We start from the raw sequence: 21,073 nt of genomic DNA, 5'->3' as shown, positions 1-21,073 counted from the left end.
CTTTTAAATTAAGGGGAGTGCTTATATCCTATTTTAAACTATAAACTGGAACGCTCCCCCCCCCTAAAATGTACTTGGAAAAATCGATTTAATTTTAATGGCAAGTTTTAAGAATAGTAAACGGAAAAAAAAAATGTTGAAAAAAATATAAAACAAATAATCAATAAATAATCGTTATCAAATGCTACTTTTCTATCTAACTGAATTAGTTTAGTTTACGTTTTAAATTATTTTCAAGCGCTTTTCTTTATTTTTTTAATCTAAAATTGCGGGTGTGTGGGTATCAAATATCTCCAGATTTTCTCGAAAAAAAAAAAAAAAAAAATAACACGCTAATCGCTATAAATCAAAATTTTACCATATAATTTGCAAACGAAATCTCCAGATCTAGCGAGAAAACCGCTAAATTGGCAACATTTGATTTTAACCAATCAAAACGATTCTGAATTGGATTTGAAAAAAAAAAAAAAAAAAAAAAAATGGTGGAACAACAAAATATTACTGAGGACGAAGCTGCTCTTTATGATCGGCAAATACGATTATGGGGGCTGGATGCCCAAAAGCGGTGAGTAAAGTACATTTGATATGTTGTTTGTGTTGAAATTACTCAGATAGGAAACGCGGCAAATGTATTTCCTTTGATAAATCGACTTCTTGTCTTCCGCGTGTGCACATGGCGAAAACGTTCGTTCGAATCCGACTTAACAAAAGAAATACACGATATTTAAAAAGAATTTTTTTTTTTTTACAGTTTATAGAAACTTTGATGGAATTTTTGTTGCTTTTAAAATAAATTACGCAAAATTTCCACTTCTTAAATACCATTATTTTTTTTTTCCATTCATAAACAAACAAAAAAAATTACTCGAATGATGAGACAAAGAGCGACTCAAACAGGAAGTAATTGTTTCGTAAATCAGCCGCTAAGATATAACATAAATAGGGGGGGGGGGAGTTTACAATCCACAGACGTACGAAAAACTTGTCAAAAAATAAATGTTATCAAAGGTAAGGTAAGTTATTTTCCCACCTAACTGGATAAGTTTTTAGTGTCTTTTTTTTTAATGTAAAATGTTTATTCGGTTCGAAAAATATGTAATATAGGGGAGATAATCGGTGATTATTTTAAGTTTCACGTGCATTAGGGTTGTCTGCCCCTGTTCATCTAAACTGTAAAACTTGCGGAGAATGCTCTGTTTTACAGTTGTTGTAAAAATGGAACGGAAATTTAAATTTCGTTCCGTTTTAATCTTTTTTTAAGTTTTTTTATTGTTTAAATTGTACTCCTAAAAACGAAAGTAATTGCAAGAATAACGTTCAACAAACGTACTTTTTATATATATAAAAAATCGAAAGATTTTTTTTATATATAAAAATAAAATTTGGTACTTGTGTGGACCCTACGCAAACGTTTGGGTATTACCGACCCTTCGGCATTCACCTTTAATTTGTCGACTTCGGGTACGTTGAGAACGAATATCGCATTCAGTTTTTACGCAAACAAGTAGTTATCCATATTCAGTATCCAACGAATCCACATTCAGTATCCAACGTAATCACTATTCTGGCTCTTTTTGGCGTTTTGCTAACAAAAAAAATAGTGATTACGTTGGATACTGAAGATCTTCAAATATGGATAACTACTTGATTGTGCAAAAAAAAATGAATGCGATATTCGTTCTCAACGTGGTAAAATCCATTGAAAGCGGTCGGTAGTTCTATGAGAAAATAAAGCTGTGTACGCATTATAAATGTTTCTTTTCTGTGTTTTATGTTGTACATTAGGGGTCATTTCGAGTTAAAAGTTTGGTAATGGTGTAGATTGGTCTTCCTTTGTTTACAAAATCATTTGACGGAAGTGACGTCAGACATATTTTTATCTACGGATGGCCGTATAGAATGAACCCTTTTTTTTATATAAGTTTTATTTAATAAACAGTCTTTATTTGAACTTAATGGACTGTTTTTTTTTTTGTTTTTTTTTGTATTTATTAACTGTTTTTCTTTTTATCAAACAAAAATAGATCTTTTATAATGAAATATATATTATGGACTGTTTTTCAAACATCGAAATTTTAAAATTAAAGTTTTATTAAAAAAAAAAAAAAAAAAGACGGTGTTTTTTCGGTATTTTTTTTAGTTTACCGACACCTCGGCAATCACCTCTAATTTGTCGACTTATGAGGTTTTCGGATACGCTGAGAACGAATATCGCAATTATTTTTTGCGCAAATGCGCCGTTATCCATATTTGAAGACCTTCAGTATCCAACGTGGTCACTATTGTTTTTTGCTGGTGGCCATCTTGTTTCCCATTTAGGAAAAAACGCCCAAAACAGCCAAACGGAGCCAAAACATGCCCCCCCCCAAAAAAAAAACATTTTTCGGCTTCAATACCGAAATGAGACCCCCAGCCCCCACCCTTCCAGATATTTTTCCGCTTCCCGATATAAAAACGGACAGTCTTTTTTTCACTTTCTTGATTACATTAATTTTTTCACTTTCTTACTAAAATACGCGCACGCGCGTAGTCACTTGACGTTTCACAAGGTGCATGAATACATGGCGGATATTTTAAATGACAAGAAATATTTTTCATAAAATAAAGTTTTCACTTCATTTGAGAGTAAAAATATTGTCAGTAAGTCACAACACACCTGCCCCCGCCCCTCTATGGAAAAACGGTTAGTTAAACAGCAGAAGCACCTGTTAAAGTACACAAATTCTATATTTGAATACCCCCCCCCCTAAAAAAAGTACGAAAAACATAAAATATGCTTTTGTAAACAGCTCGTGAAAACTTACTGACAGCAATATTTTTACTATTAAATGAAGTGAAAACTTTGTTTTATGGAAAATATTTCTTGTCATTTAAAATGTCCGCCATGTATTCATGCACCTTGTGAAACGTCAAGTAACTACGCGCGTGCGCGCATTTTAGTGAAAAAATTAATGTAATCAAGAAAGTGAGAAAAAAAATTGTCCGTTTTTATATCGGGAAGCGGAAAAATATCCGGAAGGGTGGGGGTGGGGGTCTCATTTCGGTATTGAAGCCGAAAAATGTTTTGGGGGCCATATTTTGGCTCCGTTTGGCTGTTTTTGACGTTTTTTCCTAAATGGGAAACAAGATGGCTGCCAGCAAAAACAATAGTGACCACGTTGGATACTGAAGGTCTTCAAATATAGATAACTGCGCATTTGCGCAAAAAATAAATGCCATATTCGTTCTCAGCGTATCCGAAAACGGTAATCTCCAAAAATACCGTTAGGGCTTACAACATGGCCGCCAGAAGAGTCACGTGATCCCCGGTTGATCCAAAACATGAATCGCCGTATTACGAAACCGGAAAACGCAAATTTAAAGCAAACTTTGACAAACAAGCATAATAATTAAGTACAAAAACAGTTTTTCAATATCATAATAATAAATAATTTATTTAGAACGGTCATTTAATTTTTTGTTGAGAAACAATCACAGTTTGTTTGTTTTTTAAAACAGTGTTTATAAAAAATATTTTATTCAGAGTTTTTCATAAAAATGGTATTTAAAACAAGGTGTTCATTTTTTTTAAGATGTAATGTTATAAAAATATGATGTAAAAAAAAAAAAACAGTTTATATTTAAACGAACGTGCGTAGACATTTTGTAAACATTGTTTTTAAAAAATAAAAAATAATACTTCTATTATGTTTTAAACGACTGTAATAGTTTATTTTGGAAGTATATTTCATAAAGAAAATTGACAACCCACTTTAAAAACAGAAATTACGAGTTTTATATATTTTATTCGCAGTTTTTTGTTGGGGGTGTCAAAAATTCTGCCTAAAATTCTGATACACCTAGTCGACCACTTGTTTGTTCTGAATAAAATACTTTTTATAAACACTGTTTTAACTAAAAACAACCTAAGATTGTTTCTCAAAGATTGCCTATTTTTATAACAACATTATATCAACAAAAAATTAAATACAAACAAATTGTGATTGTTTGTCAAAGTTTGCCTTCAAGGCTGCGTTTTCCATTTGCACGATTTATGTTTTGGATCAACCGGATCACGTGACTCTTCTGGCGGCCATGTTGTAAGCCCTAACGGTATTTTTGGAGATTACCCCGAAGCCGAAAACCTCCAAAAGTCGACAAATTAGAGGTGATTGCCGAGGTATCGGTAAACTAAAAAAATACCAAAACAAAAAAACAGTCCATTAAGTTTAAATAAAACTTATATATAATAATAAAAAAAAAAGGTTCATTCTATACGGTTTTGGCCATCCGTAGATAAAAATATGTCTGACGTCACTTCCGTCGAATGGCTTTGTAAACAAAGGAAGGCCAATCTACACCATTACCAAAAGTTTATTTACTGCACTCATCTGGACTAGAGAAAATCATGATTTAAATGTGTCGTCTAAATAACTAACGATGAATATCCAATATGGCCGACAAGACGGGTGATCAAAAAATCAGATCGAGCGTACCGCGTACCGCAAAACGAAATGAGACTAACGAAATGAGACCTCATTTGATCTCATTTCGTTTTCCGGTATGCTCGATCTGACTTTTTGATCACCCGTCCGTTAGTTATTTAGACGAGACATACACATTTAAATCATGATTTTCTTTAGTCCAGATGAGTGCAGTAAATAAACTTTTAACTCGAAATGACCCCTAATGTACTAATGTATAACGTAAGACACAGAAAAGAAACATTTATAATGCATACACAGCTTTATTTTCTCATAGAACCACCGACCGCTTTCAATGGATTTTACCCTCAACGTACCCGAAAACCTTTAAAAGTCGACAAATTAAAGGTGAATGCCGAGGGGTCGGTAAACTAAAAAAAAAAAAAAAAAAAAAAATACCCAAACGTTTGCGTAGGGTCCGCACTCCTCATCAAGTACCTAAAATTTTATTAACAAAACCGAAATAATTTAATTTTTAAACGAAAAAAGTCAATTTAGGGGTTTGTATTGCTGTACACATAGATTCGAAAAAGTTGTCAAAAAACTAATATATAACAAATGTTCTCAAAGGCAAGATAAGTTACTTTTCTACCAAAATGGATATATTTTTTGTGTTTTTATTCGATGTAACATGTTTATTCAGCTCGAAAACCATACAGTGTTTACCGATGTATTGGAACGTTCAAGATGGCGTCTTATTCTCTCTTTAACACGGTAAGTGTGGGAAAAGATGTTATAAATAATAAACTAGACAAAATACTATTAAAAACAACCGAATATATGTCAAGGTAACATATATTGAGCGAATTTCTAACAGTATTTTGTCTAGTTTATTATTTATGATACCTTTTCCCAAACTTACCCTCTCCGAGAGAGAGTCGGGCGCCATTTTGAATTTTCCAATACATCGGTAAACACTGCATGTTTTTCGAGCTGAATAAACATGTTACACTGAATAAAAACACAAAAAATATATCCAGTTAGGTAGAAAAGTAACTTATCTTGCCTTTGATAACATTTATTTGTTATATATTTGTTTTTTTGACAACTTTTTCTAATCTATGTGTACAGTAATACAAACCCATACAGAGACCTGAAAAAGTGGTCAAAAGGCAAATATATAGCAAATGTTAAAGTTACTCCTCTATCTGCAAAAGTTTTAGTGGTTTTATAGGTGTGTCAGAAATTTCGTGAAAATTAGTGAATAATTCCACCCCATCTTTCCAATATAACTCCTCGAAAAATGTAATTCAAGCCCTAATTTTTTTTTCAATTAAAAGAGCAAGGACCAAGGTTTCATTAAAAAAACAAAAAAAAACAAAAAAAAAACGTGGTTTAAAAAAAAAAAGGTTTTAAACTTCGAACTTTACAGACAAATTTCTAAAAAGCACTACTTTTTTTTTAAAATTTGAATATATTATTTATTGACCTTTTTTCTTCAATTTGTGATATATAACACTTTGGTGAGTAAATTAATTATTTACTTTTTAATAGACACTTGAAAATGGGGGGGGGGCGTGAATTAAAAAAAAAAAAACGTTTGTCTAAAATATTATATTCGGTTTATTGGAAAGAGCATAAAATTTCACATTGACCCTGAAAATATCGTAAAAATAGAATCAATAGAAAAATTTTGATAGATTTTTAAAGTTTAAAAATTGAAAAATATTGAGTTCGGAAAATTCATTACTGTTTAAAAAAAAAAAAAAATATTTCTATTACTTTTAAAACAACTTTAATAGTTTATTTTGGAAGTATAATCCATAAAGAAAATAAACAACCTACTTTTAAAAGAGAAATTACGAGTTTTTTATATTTTATTCGCAGTTTCGTGTTAGGGGTGTCAAAAATTCCTACAAAAATTCTGATACACCTAGTGGTTTTACTCCTTTAAAACGTAGAATCTTTCGAAAATCAGTGTTTATCGATATATTTAAAAAAGAAAAATGGCGGCATGCTCGCTGTTGAATACGCTAAGTTTGGGAAAATGAGTTCAAACTAAATAATTATACAAAATACTGTTAGAAACTCACTCGATATATGTTACCGTGACATAGGCGGACATATATTCGATGGGTTTCTAACAGTATTTTGCGGGTTTGTATTACTGTACACACAGATTCGAAAAAGTTGTCAAAAAACAAATATATAACAAATAAATGTTATCAAAGGCAAGATAAATTACTTTTCTACCAAACTGGATATAATTTTCGTATTTTTATTCAATTTAACATGTTTATTCAGCTCGAAAAGCATACAGTGTTTACCGATGTATTGGAAAATTCAAAATGGCGGCCGACTCTCTTTAACACGGTAAGTTCGAGAAAAGGTGTTATAAATAATAAACTAGACAAAATACTTTGAAAAAAACCACCGAATATATGTCAAGTTATGTCACGGTAACATATATTGAGCGAATTTCTAACAGTATTTTGTCTAGTTTATTATTACACCTTTTTCCGAACTTACCGTGTTAAAGAGAGAGTCGGCCGCCATTTTGAATTTTCCATCGGTAAACACTGTATGCTTTTCGAGCTGAATAAACATGTTAAATTGAATAAAAACACAAAAATTATATCCAGTTTGGTAGAAAAGTAATTTATCTTGCCTTTGATAACATTTATTTATTATATATTTGTTTTTTGACAACTTTTTCGAATCTGTGTATAGTAACACAAACCCGTTGCATGCTATAGGTGTGTTAGAAATTTCGTGAAAAATATTGAATAATTCCACCCCTGTCTTTCCAAGCTTATAACTATTCGAAAAATGTAATTCAAGCCCTAATTTTTTTTTCAATTAAAGGAGCAAGAACCAAGGTTTCAACGCGTTTTTTTTAAAAAAGGTTTTAAACTTCAGACTTTACAGGTAAATTTCTAAAAAAAAAACACTACTTTTTTTGTTTTAAATTTGAATATATTATTTATTGATCTTTTATCTTCAATTTGTGATATAAAACTTTGGTGAGTAAATTAATTATTTACTTTTTAATAGACACTTGAAAATGGGGGGGGGCGGGCGTGAATTAAAAAAAAAAACGTTTGTCTAAAATATTATATTCGGTTTATTGGAAAGAGTATAAAATTTCACATTGACCATGAAAATAGAATCAATAGAAAATTTTGATAGATTTTTAAAGTTTAAAAATTGAAAAATACTGAACTCGTAAAATGCAATTAATTTCATTACTGTTTTTAAAAAAATAAAAAAAATGTCTATTACTTTTTATACAACTTTAATAGTTTATTTTGGAAGTATAATCCATAAAGAAAACAAACAACCCACTTTTGAAAGAGAAATTACAATTTTTTTTAATATTTTATTCGCAGTTTCGTGTTAGGGGGTGTCAAAAATTCCTACAAAAATTCTGATACACCTAATGGTGCCATGTAGGGAGTTGAGCAGCAAGATCTATATTGAGTGGGTGCAGGTGCTTGTAGTTCGTTGGAGCATACACCATTAAAATACTTGTAGAACAGACAGAAATATGCAACATTTTGTCGATGGGACAGAGGCTGAAGCCTAGATGACAGTTCAAGATCTATCAGGTTGGCAACTCTCTTTTGAATCCTGTCCAGGAGCGAGAGACTAGTAGTGGATGCACCAGCCCAAATATGACAACAGTACTCCATGCATGGGCAAATGATGGCCTTGTAGAGGTACAGGATACTTTCAGGCGTAAGTAACTTTCTGGCACTGAAGAGAGAGCTCATCTTCCTCCCAGCGGCTCTGGCAATACTCTCAATATATCTGTTCCAATTCATGTTCCCTGTGAACGTTAAGCTGAAGAGTTTAAAAGAAGTACTTTCAGGTAATGTCTTTAGCCATAGCTTTTGGTAGTTGAGAAAGTTTCTTGTAATTATTAAAGAAAACAAGCTTAGTTTTGGCAGCATTGAATGTGACCATCCATTTTTGTCTCCCATTCAACCACAGATTGGAGGTCTTCCTCTAGTGTTTCTGCCATTTCCTTAGATATGTGTTAATTTGTTTTTCCTTCATGCCTGTTATAGAGCATCGTGTCATCAGCAAATATAACCATCTCCAAGGAAAATTTTTATCAAGGAGGTCGTTTATGAATATTAGAAATAATAAAGACCCAAGGAGAGACACCTGAGATACACTCGCATTTATATCATCTTGTTTAGATGTACGATCATCGAGGACCATCTGGATTCTTCTCTTACTCAACAAAAACGGTCTTCTCCTGACGACGGCCGGTTCTACGCTTACTCAAGAAGGATTTAATTATGTGAGTTTTGGAGACGGAATGCGTTGTTGTGATAAGTGATTTTTTTCTCTACTAATTCGCACTTTTTATTTTAAGATTCAAATATTAATAACTACATTTTATTTCAGTATTTAATTTATGTATTTCTGTTGTATTAAATGCTAGCTTTTTTTTTTTTTTTTTTCTCTCGTCCATAAATGTTTATTTATCTACCGAGTTGATTGCAAAAATAGATTACCTAATTGTACTCATTTTTAGTTCGTGGGAGGGGAATCTATCACCATACTTTCCCTTAAACAGGACCGTTGGACTTTTAAGTACAATACTTAATAGTTATTTTTTATTTATTTATTTATTTATTTATTTTTTTTTTTTTAATGGAGAGTAGAAAACGCATTGTGGATGCGTTATCGGCAGCTCCTGTTACTCTCGCTTCTTCTTATTTGTCCCTCAGTCCTCATTTTTTAAATGAGTGATTTTTCTGACAAAGGGAGAAGAAAAAGCTGTTTTCTAGGTTGGCAGTATTTTTGCGCGAACAGTTGGCAGAGTTGGTGGAAATTTTCTGTTTCTATGTCTATCCTTGTAGCCATGTCACTAGTAAGGGTGCTGGAGGTAAACGTTTTGTCTGGGCTGACGTTATCCGCCTGATAGTCAGGGACCCGAACCTTGGATTAACCACTAAGGAGGCTGTCCTATCAGCAGGTGCAAAGTACTGGGGCTGCTGTATTGCCATTTGGTGAATGGAATCTGGACCATGCAGTAGCTTCTGGTGGGGCCTCTCGATGCCATACTAGTGGGTAATTGTTACGGCTTTACCTTATCATGTGGTACAAAAAAAAAAAAAAAAATTCTTCGTTTCTTTTTCTCTCTTAGTTTCCCCTCTCTGTCCTGCTCTAAGTAAATCTGTCGACCTAGTCCACAAATTCCAAAATTTCATCATGACAAGTTTCAAGAAAAAATACACGATTAAACCCGGTTCTCCAACTTCCAACGTAGACCCCTACTACCATGTCTCCTTCTCCAACATCAGGGGTCTACGTTCTAACCTTCCAGAGGTTGAAACCCAATTACAGGAGACTAAACCAGACCTTTTATTTTTAAGTGAAACTGGCATTGGACAGGCTATTTCCCTAGATGAGTTTGCAATTACAGGATACTCTAACTTAACTTCTAAATCTGACCCCCAAGATCGCCATGGGCATGGAATATGTGCCTATATTAAAGATAGCTTTCCATGTGGGAGGGACATCTCCAGGGAAGATCCTAACTTACCCTATATGTGCTTCCGGGTTGCTTTAGCTCACACTACTGCATTTATATTTACTCTCTATCGCCCCCACAACAGCGGAGTTACTATCTTTCAAAGCATATCTGAGAAAATTGACCAAGTCCTTTCTACTTATCCTTCAGCTAACATCCACGTATGTGGAGACTTCAATGTTCACAACGTCGAATGGTTGACCCACTCAAACAAGACCGATGATGAGGGGAGGTTCTGTCATGATTTCTCCATTGCCTATGACCTCACTCAGATTGTTCAGGAACCTACCCGTGTGCCAGATAATGACGGCCAGTATGCGAGCCTACTAGACCTTTTTCTCACAACTTGCCCTGAACTATGTTCAGTTTCTGTTCTGTCGCCTCTTGGATCTTCCGACCACTCTGTTGTATCAATTAAGATAAAAATGAAATGTAATAAGTCCCCAGACGTACCACTTCATCGTACAGTATATCGATACACTAAGGCTGACTGGGATAGCTTCCGTACATTTATATCTGATCTACCTCTGCATTCCATGTTTAAAAAGGATGTGTCCTCTATAGTATTAGACCTAACTGAATGGTTAATTGTAGGTATTGACCATTTCATACCCTCTAAAAAGTTTCAGCAAAAACCTAACAGCCAGCCATGGTTCTCTCCAGAATGTGCTGCTGCCATTGCGCACAGAAATCACTTTTTCCACTGCTTCAAACGTAATAGATGTATGGAAACTAAAGCCGTTTTCAGGACTGCCAGCAACCATTGTAAGAAAGTAATAAGGAACGCAAGAGAGTTGTATGCTCAATCTGTTAAGTCCAAAGTAGCTGAGCAGCGGCTTGGTTCCCACCAGTTTTGGCAAATAGCAAACAGAATCCTGAACAGAAGCGTGTGCTCCATCCCAACTATTATCAATGGACCTGAGGTAATCTCGTCAGCATCAGACAAAGCCAAACTCTTTGTCAAGAACTTTGCAGCTAATTCTACCCTTTGCGACCAAGACCGCCAACCCCCAATATTTCCTCCTGTATCAGAAAACACGCTATGTGATATACGTATATCTGTACGTGATGTTGCCAAGCTAATCAAAAACCTTGATTCCAGTAAAGCAACTGGCCCTGATGGTATAGTACTCAATTATAGTACTCAAAAAACTTCAACCTGAACTAGCGCCCATACTTACAAAACTGTTTAAACGTTGTCTTAAGGAGAATAGTTTCCCATCTCCCTGGAAAATCTCATCAGTATGCCCTGTATTTAAGAATTCAGGTGATCGCTCATCCCCCTCTCAGTACAGGCCAATAAGTCTCCTGTGCGTCATGAGTAAGTTGCTAGAATCTGTGTTAAATACAGAAGTAATCAAACATCTCAACAAAAATAACCTTCTTAGTGACACTCAATATGGTTTCCGTTCTGCTAGATCTACAGCAGATGTCCTTACAGTTATATCGCATAGGATTAGCAAATCTCTCGACGGTGGCAATCTTTCTAGGGCAATTGCTCTTGACATATCTAAAGCCTTTGATAGGGTATGGCATAAAGGTTTACTTCATAAGATCGCTAGCTATGGTATAGCTGGAAAAGTCTTCTCAATTATTAAATCATTTCTTTCTGATAGGTTCATAAGAGTAGTAGTTGAGGGGCAAAAATCAGAAGCTCACAGTATTAATGCCGGTGTCCCTCAGGGATCCATCCTGGGCCCAACTCTTTTCCTGATCTACATTAATGATCTTCCAAATCATATCCTTACATCATTTGTAGACATTTATGCTGACGACACTACCATTTATGGTACCACATCTAAGACAGTAAACGAGCAAGTACTCTCCAATTCTCTCTCCTCTGATCTTGAGCATGTAGTACAATGGGGAAAGGAGTGGCTGGTTACTTTTAATGCATCTAAAACCAAGCTTCTCTCTTTACATCATCAACATTTTAATCCACATTTGTCATCAATTGAAATGAATGGCTCTCGTCTTCAGGAGGCCTCAAGTTTTGACAAGCTTCTGGGCTTGACCATTACTCCTGATCTTAAATGGAACACGTATATCAAATCTGTTGCCAAGGCCGCTGGAAAAATGGTGGGATCTTTCTATCGATCCAGTAGATATCTCACTGCTGATGCTATTCTCTATCTATATAAGAGCCAGGTACGTCCAAGGATGGAATACTGTTGCCACATCTGGGCAGGAGCTGCTAGAAAGGACTTGTCCTGCCTTGATAGAGTTCAAAATAGACTTCGTAGCCTCGTAGGAGATGTCCTTTTCTCCTCCTTACAACCTCTATCTCACAGAAGAGATGTTGCGAGTTTGTCTCTGATGTATCGTTATTTTCATGGAAAGTGTTCAACTGAGCTTCAATGGTCCCCCCTCGCCAAACTTTCACAAGAAACACTCGTCTAGCTGTAAACACTATCAATAATTTCCCCCACTCTTTATCTGTGCCTAAACCTAAACATAGATTCCATGAACAAAGCTTCTTTCTTAGAACTGCACGCCTGTGGAATTGTCTTCCGTTTTCCTGCTTTCCGGCTGACTACAATATGGTTGTGTTCAAGTCTAAGGTAAATAAGTTCTTGATGAGCCGTTCCATATAAGTTATTAAATTTACCAAATTTTCATTACTAATGATTACTATATTGACCAACTTCTACTGTACACTCTTTAACCCTTATCCTTGAGTGGCCTCTGGGCCTTGATAACGTGGTGATGCCTTTGTAAAAAAAAAAAAAAATTATGTTAAGTATTCGTCCAGTCATACCGTATGATCCGATTTTCCTAAGACCATTATACCAAACCCTGTAAAAGCCTTAGATATACCTAGGGCTACTGCTTTCCCAATATATGGTATATATGTTCAGATATTACAGTAAGGATATCTGCTGTAGACCGGGCTTGCCTAACTCCATATGTTTGGTTGGTCAGAAGTTTAGCAACTGTAAGGTGATGGACTAGAGCTTGGTTAATTATGGACACAAATATTTTGGTGAAAAGCGGGAGGAGGCTAACAGTACAATAATTTAATGGGTCAGTTCCTTCGCCTCAAAAGCATGTGGACCCGATCTCATCCCGCCTGTGCGATTAAGATCTTTAATATCTTCTGCATTGTTTTCACTGGTCACCATGTTAGTTGATGCTGGCACACATCCAATTATATATATATATATATGCACATGTTCATGCTACTGTAGTGTGTGTTGTTGAGACACTTGTAGTCTGTCTAAACTGTACGAACGAACTGACCAAACCAAGATGGCCGACTCCTATTTTATATCACCACAAGCAAGGGAGGTAACCATGTAACTGAAGCAAGGGAGGTAACCAATGTCTACATTAACATTGCTGCTGTCCTCAAGTGAATAATTTATTTCTGATTTAACAAGTCCCTTAGAAGCTCAGACGAAGCTCCTGCCTTGGTCAAACAATCAGAGACCTGATCACAACCCTTGATCCATTCTATCTGTATCTCTCCTCTACTCTTCATTTCCTTCAGCCTTGCTACATCTATTCTCAATCGTCGATCGCTTACCAGATTGTTGGAATTCAATGTCTCCACAAGTGATGCATTATCTGTCTTGCAGAGAACGTCTGGCAATTTAGATAACTGAAATACCTCTTGTATCATAACCGCAGTCAAAACACCAGCATCAGCTCCCTCATTCAGAGCAAGAGTCTCTGAGGCCAATGGGCTTTTTGTCACTCTGTCCAATTTCTTTGACGCCCAACACATGGGGGCCATTTTGTCAGTACTTCCTCCAATAAAGACAACAAAACCACCCTGTGAAGATCCGTCTTCCAGACTGGCATAAGAGGCATCAGTATAACACAAAATGTGTAAATCTGAGGGCTTTCCCAATTTTGGAAATGTTATAGAACCCTTCTTGGATTTCAATTTTGATAAGGCTTTATTCGCCTCAAATAAGGCTTTTACTTTGGGATGCTTTCCAGTGTTGCTCATTTTACACACATCAAAAGCTATATCAGGGCGTGTTTGAGTTGAAACCCACATCATCTGACCTGCAAGTCTCTTCAACTCATGCTTTTCTTCTTCATTCAGTTCATCATTTTTCCTCAGTATCCTCCCTGGCTTATTTCTATTGGAGATATGGAAGATACATATAGATCTTGATAAACATCAAGCCACACTTCGCCAGCCAGTGTGCGAGTACAAGCAGAATCCAAGACTGCCATTCCAAATGTTTCCTTTACAAGATTTGAGATTTTTTCATTTGTACTGTTCAAATAAATATTTTCTTGAATGAACAACGTAATGTGTATTTGTTCTGTCGCTTCCGTAAACCTGGCGTATTTCTAGGACACTCTCTAATTAGATGGTTCGGAGACTGACATTTGTAACACAACAACACGTTTCCACTTCGGTCACATGGATTAGATTGTCCTCGACGAAAACGCCTTTTGTTGTTACCCGGTTTAGAATAATTATAGTTGACGATTTCGGGCTCTGATTTCACTGCCGGTACATTTTCATCACGATAAATGTCACCAAATACTTTCTTTATCGATTCCTTCATGTTTTGATACGTCAAAACAGAACACGTTGTCCGCGCTAATTTTTCGTTCTCTTCCGATATGTTAACCGCGTTCAAAACAAGAAAAGCTTGCACTCCTTCCGGTAGAATAATGTAGAATTTTTTTAATCTTTGGTACAAAAACTCATAACGAACAAGAAAGTCATTTATACTGGTACCTGACGATCTTTTATAAGTGTAAAATTCCTTAAAAGTCATGTAAGCGCGCGTGTGTTCATCCTTTAAATATATGTCATCCAGTTTCTTTATTAAGATCTTCAAGCCATCTCGTCCGCCGATGTCACTTGTTGGCAATTCACGGACACATTCTCTAATATTCGGTGGTAGCGTCAAAAACACTGCTGGCCCTTTTTTTTCCTCAGAAAGATCCGTGAACAACGACCACATTTCAACGTCTTGTTTCCAGTTCTCGTAAACGTCCTCCCCCTCCAACAATGGAGGTTGTTTGTTCGAAGTTGCCATATCCGATATCCGATCTGTCTAGTGCTACAGACAAGCTGTACAAAAAAAAAAAAATTTTTTTTTTTTTTTTTTTTTTTTTTCGTTTTGTCGCACACAGAGGGATATCTCTGCTACCATTTGTTGAGACACTTGTAGTCTGTCTAAACTGTACGAACGAACTGACCAAACCAAGATGGCCGACTCCTATTTTATATCACCACAAGCAAGGGAGGTAGCCATGTAACTGAAGCAAGGGAGGTAACCAATGTCTACATTAACGTGTGTATATATATATATATATATATACATAAGAGTCTGCCGAGCACGGATTGGCCTCATCAGCCATCTCAGGACCCACAAACCCCTGACGCCGAATTGATTGATACCTTGGTCATCGTCGATTCCGACGGACGAGCAAGAAGAATATATACATATACACTACAGTTGTGTCCAAAACTAAGGGATAAAATTTTAAAATCTAATATTTGTTAGAAATAACAACTGTGAAAAGCTGAAATTTTATCATCCATAATAACATACTAAAATTTGAATAATTTGCAAAGGATAGAAAAAAAGAATTATAACAATTATTTATTTTCAAAATAGGAACGTCCAAAAGTAAGGGACAAAATTGAGAAAAACAATGTAAACAACCAAAAAACAATAGTAATACATGTACAATCCATATTTAGTAAATTAACTCTTGCTCTCCGTGACAGCAACACATCTTCGACTATAAGAACGAATCAGTTCTTGACAATCCTCGATTTGGACGCTATTTGTGTGTATGTATGTATGTATGTATATATATATATATATATAATTGGATGTGTGTCTGCATGAACAAACATGGTGACCAGTGAAAACAATGCTTAAGATATTAAAGATCTTAATATCATAAAAACTACTTGTCCATGACAATTTTAAATGTAATATATGTTCAAAACAAACCCGAATACTTCATAGAAATAAACTTCTAAGTCTTTAGTTGGTACTCTATAGCGCACTTTGACCGAGCTTTCTTTTTTTTTTTTTTTTTTAACATAGGCATCACCACTTATCAAGGCATAGAGACCACTCGAGGATAAGAGTTAAAGACTGTACAGTAGCCAATTAGACAATATAGTAATTGTTAGTAATGGAAATCCGGTAAATTTGTTAACTTAAGTGGAATGGCTCATCAAGGACTTTTTTACGTTGGACTTGAAGACAACCCTGTTGTAGTCAGCTGGAAAGCAGGCAAACGGAAGACAGTTCCACAGGCGTGCAGTTCTAAGAAAGAAACTTTGTTCATGGAATCTACGTTTAGATTCAGGCACAGATAAAGAGTGGGGGGGAATTACTGATAGTGTTTCAGCTAGATGAGTGTTTCTTGTGGAAGTTTGGCGAGGTGGGGGGGAACCATAGATTGGAGCTCAGACGAGCACTTGCCATGAAAATAAAGATAAAGCAGAGACAGACTCGCAACATCTCTTCTGTGAGCAAAAGGTTGCAGGAAAGAGAAATTAGGCTACGAAATCTAACAAAAATGTAACTTATCTTTTAGCTCCAACCATTATCTCCTTGTTTAGAGATGGGGGTAAAAAATATGATACTTTAATGCTTATTTAGAATTACATTTATAAAAAAAAAAAAAAATTATTTTTTAAAGTCTTTATGATGTTCGTACTCGGCACAGAACAAAGACGTTATATTCCAAAGTTCACATGAATTGATTCATTGGTTTTGATTTTTTTTAAGTGAGGAAAAACCTAACAGCCAGCCATGGTTCTCTCCAGAATGTGCTGCTGCCATTGCGCACAGAAATCACTTTTTCCACTGCTTCAAACGTAATAGATGTATGGAAACTAAAGCCGTTTTCAGGACTGCCAGCAACCATTGTAAGAAAGTAATAAGGAACGCAAGAGAGTTGTATGCTCAATCTGTTAAGTCCAAAGTAGCTGAGCAGCGGCTTGGTTCCCACCAGTTTTGGCAAATAGCAAACAGAATCCTGAACAGAAGCGTGTGCTCCATCCCAACTATTATCAATGGACCTGAGGTAATCTCGTCAGCATCAGACAAAGCCAAACTCTTTGTCAAGAACTTTGCAGCTAATTCTACCCTTTGCGACCAAGACCGCCAACCCCCAATATTTCCTCCTGTATCAGAAAACACGCTATGTGATATACGTATATCTGTACGTGATGTTGCCAAGCTAATTAAAAACCTTGATTCCAGTAAAGCAACTGGCCCTGACGGTATTCCAATTATAGTACTCAAAAAACTTCAACCTGAACTAGCGCCCATACTTACAAAACTGTTTAAACGTTGTCTTAAGGAGAATAGTTTCCCATCTCCCTGGAAAATCTCACCAGTATGCCCTGTATTTAAGAATTTAGGTGATCGCTCATCCCCCTCTCAGTACAGGCCAATAAGTCTCCTGTGCGTCATGAGTAAGTTGCTAGAATCTGTGTTAAATACAGAAGTAATCAACCATCTCAACAAAAATAACCTTCTTAGTGACACTCAATATGGTTTCCGTTCTGCTAGATCTACAGCAGATGTGCTTACAGTTATATCGCATAGGATTAGCAAATCTCTCGACAGTGGCAATCTTTCTAGGGCAATTGCTCTTGACATATCTAAAGCCTTTGATAGGGTATGGCATAAAGGTTTACTTCATAAGATCGCTAGCTATGGTATAGCTGGAAAAGTCTTCTCAATTATTAAATCATTTCTTTCTGATAGGTTCATAAGAGTAGTAGTTGAGGGGCAAAAATCAGAAGCTCACAGTATTAATGCCGGTGTCCCTCAGGGATCCATCCTGGGCCCAACTCTTTTCCTGATCTACATTAATGATCTTTCAAATCACATCCTTACATCATTTGTAGACATTTATGCTGACGACACTACCATTTATGGTAGCACATCTAAGACAGTAAACGACCAAGTTCTCTCCAATTCTCTCTCCTCTGATCTTGATCACGTAGTACAATGGGGAAAGGAGTGGCTGGTTACTTTTAATGCATCTAAAACCAAGCTTCTCTCTTTACATCATCAACATTCTAATCCACATTTGGCATCAATTGAAATGAATGGCTCTCGTCTTCAGGAGGCCTCAAGTTTTGACAAGCTTCTGGGCTTGACCATTACTCCTGATCTTAAATGGAACACGTACATCAAATCTGTTACCAAGGCCACTGGAAAAATGGTGGGATCTTTCTATCGATCCGGTAGATATCTCACTGCTGATGCTATTCTCTATCTATATAAGAGCCAGGTACGTCCAAGGATGGAATACTGTTGCCACATCTGGGCAGGAGCTGCTAGAAAGGACTTGTCCTGCCTTGATAGAGTTCAAAATAGACTTCGTAGCCTCGTAGGAGATGTCCTTTTCTCCTCCTTGCAACCTCTATCTCACAGAAGAGATGTTGCGAGTTTGTCTCTGATGTATCGTTATTTTCATGGAAAGTGTTCGACTGAGCTTCAATCTATGGTCCCCCCTCGCCAAACTTTCACAAGAAACACTCGTCTAGCTGTAAACATTATCAATAATTTCCCCCACTCTTTATCTGTGCCTAAACTTAAACGTAGATTCCATGAACAAAGCTTCTTTCTTAGAACTGCACGCCTGTGGAATTGTCTTCCGTTTTCCTGCTTTCCGGCTGACTACAATATGGTTGTGTTCAAGTCTAAAGTAAATAAGTTCTTGATGAGCTGTTCCATATAAGTTATCAAATTTACCAAATTTTCATTACTAATGATTACTATATTGTCCAATTTCTACTGTACACTCTTTAACCCTTATCCTTGAGTGGCCTCTGAGCCTTGATAATGTGGTGATGCCTATGTAAAAAAAAAAAAAGAAAACTGATATGTAAGTATTTGATCGGTCATGATGCATAAGGGGGAGACAACTCAATTCGAAGTATCGAGATCAAAATCAGCCGTTAGCCTTATAATAGATACATTTAGTATTAAAATCACTAAAAAAATTTATATATACTAGCATGGGCGCCCGGCGTTGCCCGGGTGTTTGGATGTGTATGTTGAGCAAAAAAAAAAAAAAAAAAGTGGTAGTAGGAAGGCAGGCTCGAACCCGTACCGCAAAGGAGGAAAAGAACTGGGTAAAACCTAACGTTTATGCTGTTACGACCACCGCCAAACCGGAAGCGACATTTTTAAAAATTAAGGCTAGACAATTTAAAGGAGAGGATAACTTTAAAAAATATCGGCGAAAAAAGTGCCCCCCCCCCCCCCCCCCGTAGAAAAGTGCCTAGTTGAAGGGAAAGATATTAATGTTTTTAGCCAATTTTTCGATATTTGTCGTATGATAGATCGAACTTTAAAACGATACTGATCTTGGTAAAATCCGTCGTCTCTATTGAAAGTTTAAGACAGACATGCAAACAGACATACATACATACATTTATATATTGGTAACTAAAAATTTTCGACCCAAACTGATGAAAAAGCTTGCCCTATCTCTGAACACCCTTTATGTAAAATTTCAAATATTTAGACCAGACATTGTCTGAGTAATTTGGAAGAGACCGCAGAGGTCAATTTTTAAAAAACTTTGACCCCTATTATGACCCCTTAAAATTTATTGTTTTGGGCTCAAATCAAGTTATTAAGTAAGATCCATGTCCAATGAACCTATATCTAAAATTTCAAGTGCGTAGACCCAAAATTGTCGGAGGAGTTTGGCAGAGTCCTCAATGGTCAAATCGTTGAACTTTGACCCCTTAATCACCAAATTTCTGGCCAAAAACCTATCACATCGATTTCCCCAAATCTCAGTAACCTGCATATCAAATTTCGAGTCTGTAGACTAAAAATTGACAGAGTTATTGCGTAGGGAAATGTACACAGATACAGACACTTTCACTTTTATATATATATATATATATATATATATATATATATATATATATATATATATACTAGCAGGGGTGCCCGGCGTTGCTCGGGTGTTTGGAGGTGTATGCTGTGCAAAAAAAGCAAAAAAACAAAAAAAATGGTTAATTTTTTAAAACTTTGACCCCTATTATGACCCCTTAAAATTTATTGTTTCGGGCTCAAATCACTTTATTAAGTTAGATCCATGTTCAAGGAACCTATATCTAAAATTTCAAGTGTCTAGACCCAAAATTGTCGGAGGAGTTTGGTAGAGTTCTTAAAGGTCAAATCGTTGAAATTTGACCTCTTAACAGCCAAATTTCTGGCTGACACCCGTCACATCAATTTTCCCAAATCTCAGTACCCGGTATTTCAAATTTCGAGTCTATAGACTAAAAATTGACAGTTATTGCGTAGGGAAATGTACACAGACAGACAGACAGACACGTTCACTTTTATAGATATATAGATATATCTATATTTTATATATATATCTATATTTTATATATATATATATATATATATATATATATATATATATATATATATATATATATAGATATATGAAAATAAAAGCAAGTATGATATAACATTATGGAAAAAAAAGGAAAAGAAAACCTGTGGCTTTTGTTAGAAAATTAAGATGGTCATTGTTGGATAATTAATATTTCTTCAACTAATATTTCTCAATAGAAAATGTGTATTTCTCAATAGATTTTAACTTAAAATGATTCCTCATGTATTAATATTTAATAAAAGCATTTTTATTGCTTACTCACAATTTTTTTACTTGGAATCCACTCATACTGAAACTTTTTTGATAATTGTTAAATTCAATTTATGAAATAATTAATACTATTTTATAGTTTCTTTTTTAATTATATTTTTTATTTCAAAACTTTACATTTTAATTAAACAAATTTCAAAATGTTTACTTGTTTACCACAATTGGTTTTAGGAATTACATTTTCCCTTAATCTACCAAACATTAATACTGTAACCCTTTCCCCTCCCATTACAAAACCCGTTCATGTTCTGCGGGGCAGAGAACAAAAATGACAAAATCCACTATAAAACAACCAAACCAAAAGCTACAAACTAATGATTGAACATACAAAGAGCCTGAAGAATAAAGACCTTCTAGAAAATAACTGGATACAACATCGAATACTATTTCCAAAATAACTGGATTCGGCATTAAATAACCCAAAAGTTGTTGAAATGCCGTAAAACAAACCAACCAACCAACCATA

At 35.4% G+C, this 21,073-nt stretch overlaps 1 protein-coding gene across 1 annotated transcript in view; it reads left to right on the top strand.

Annotated features, from left to right (window-relative positions):
- The first annotated feature begins 406 nt into the window (after window positions 1–406).
- The window catches only part of LOC145255629 (SUMO-activating enzyme subunit 1-like), a 55,067-nt gene continuing 34,400 nt past the window's right edge, over window positions 407–21,073 (top strand). The window contains exon 1 of the mRNA XM_080114156.1: window positions 407–565. Within this exon, the coding sequence (XP_079970282.1) occupies window positions 480–565 (86 nt within the window). The 5' untranslated portion in view covers window positions 407–479. The remainder of the gene's footprint in view (window positions 566–21,073) is intronic.

The sequence above is a fragment of the Euprymna scolopes genome, chromosome 31 (genome assembly GCF_053919585.1).
Source record: "Euprymna scolopes isolate OS-2025 chromosome 31, ASM5391958v1, whole genome shotgun sequence".
Taxonomy (NCBI): Eukaryota; Metazoa; Mollusca; class Cephalopoda; order Sepiida; family Sepiolidae; genus Euprymna; species Euprymna scolopes.
Note: the sequence above shows the minus strand (reverse complement) of the source record. Positions and strands in the feature narration are given on the sequence as shown.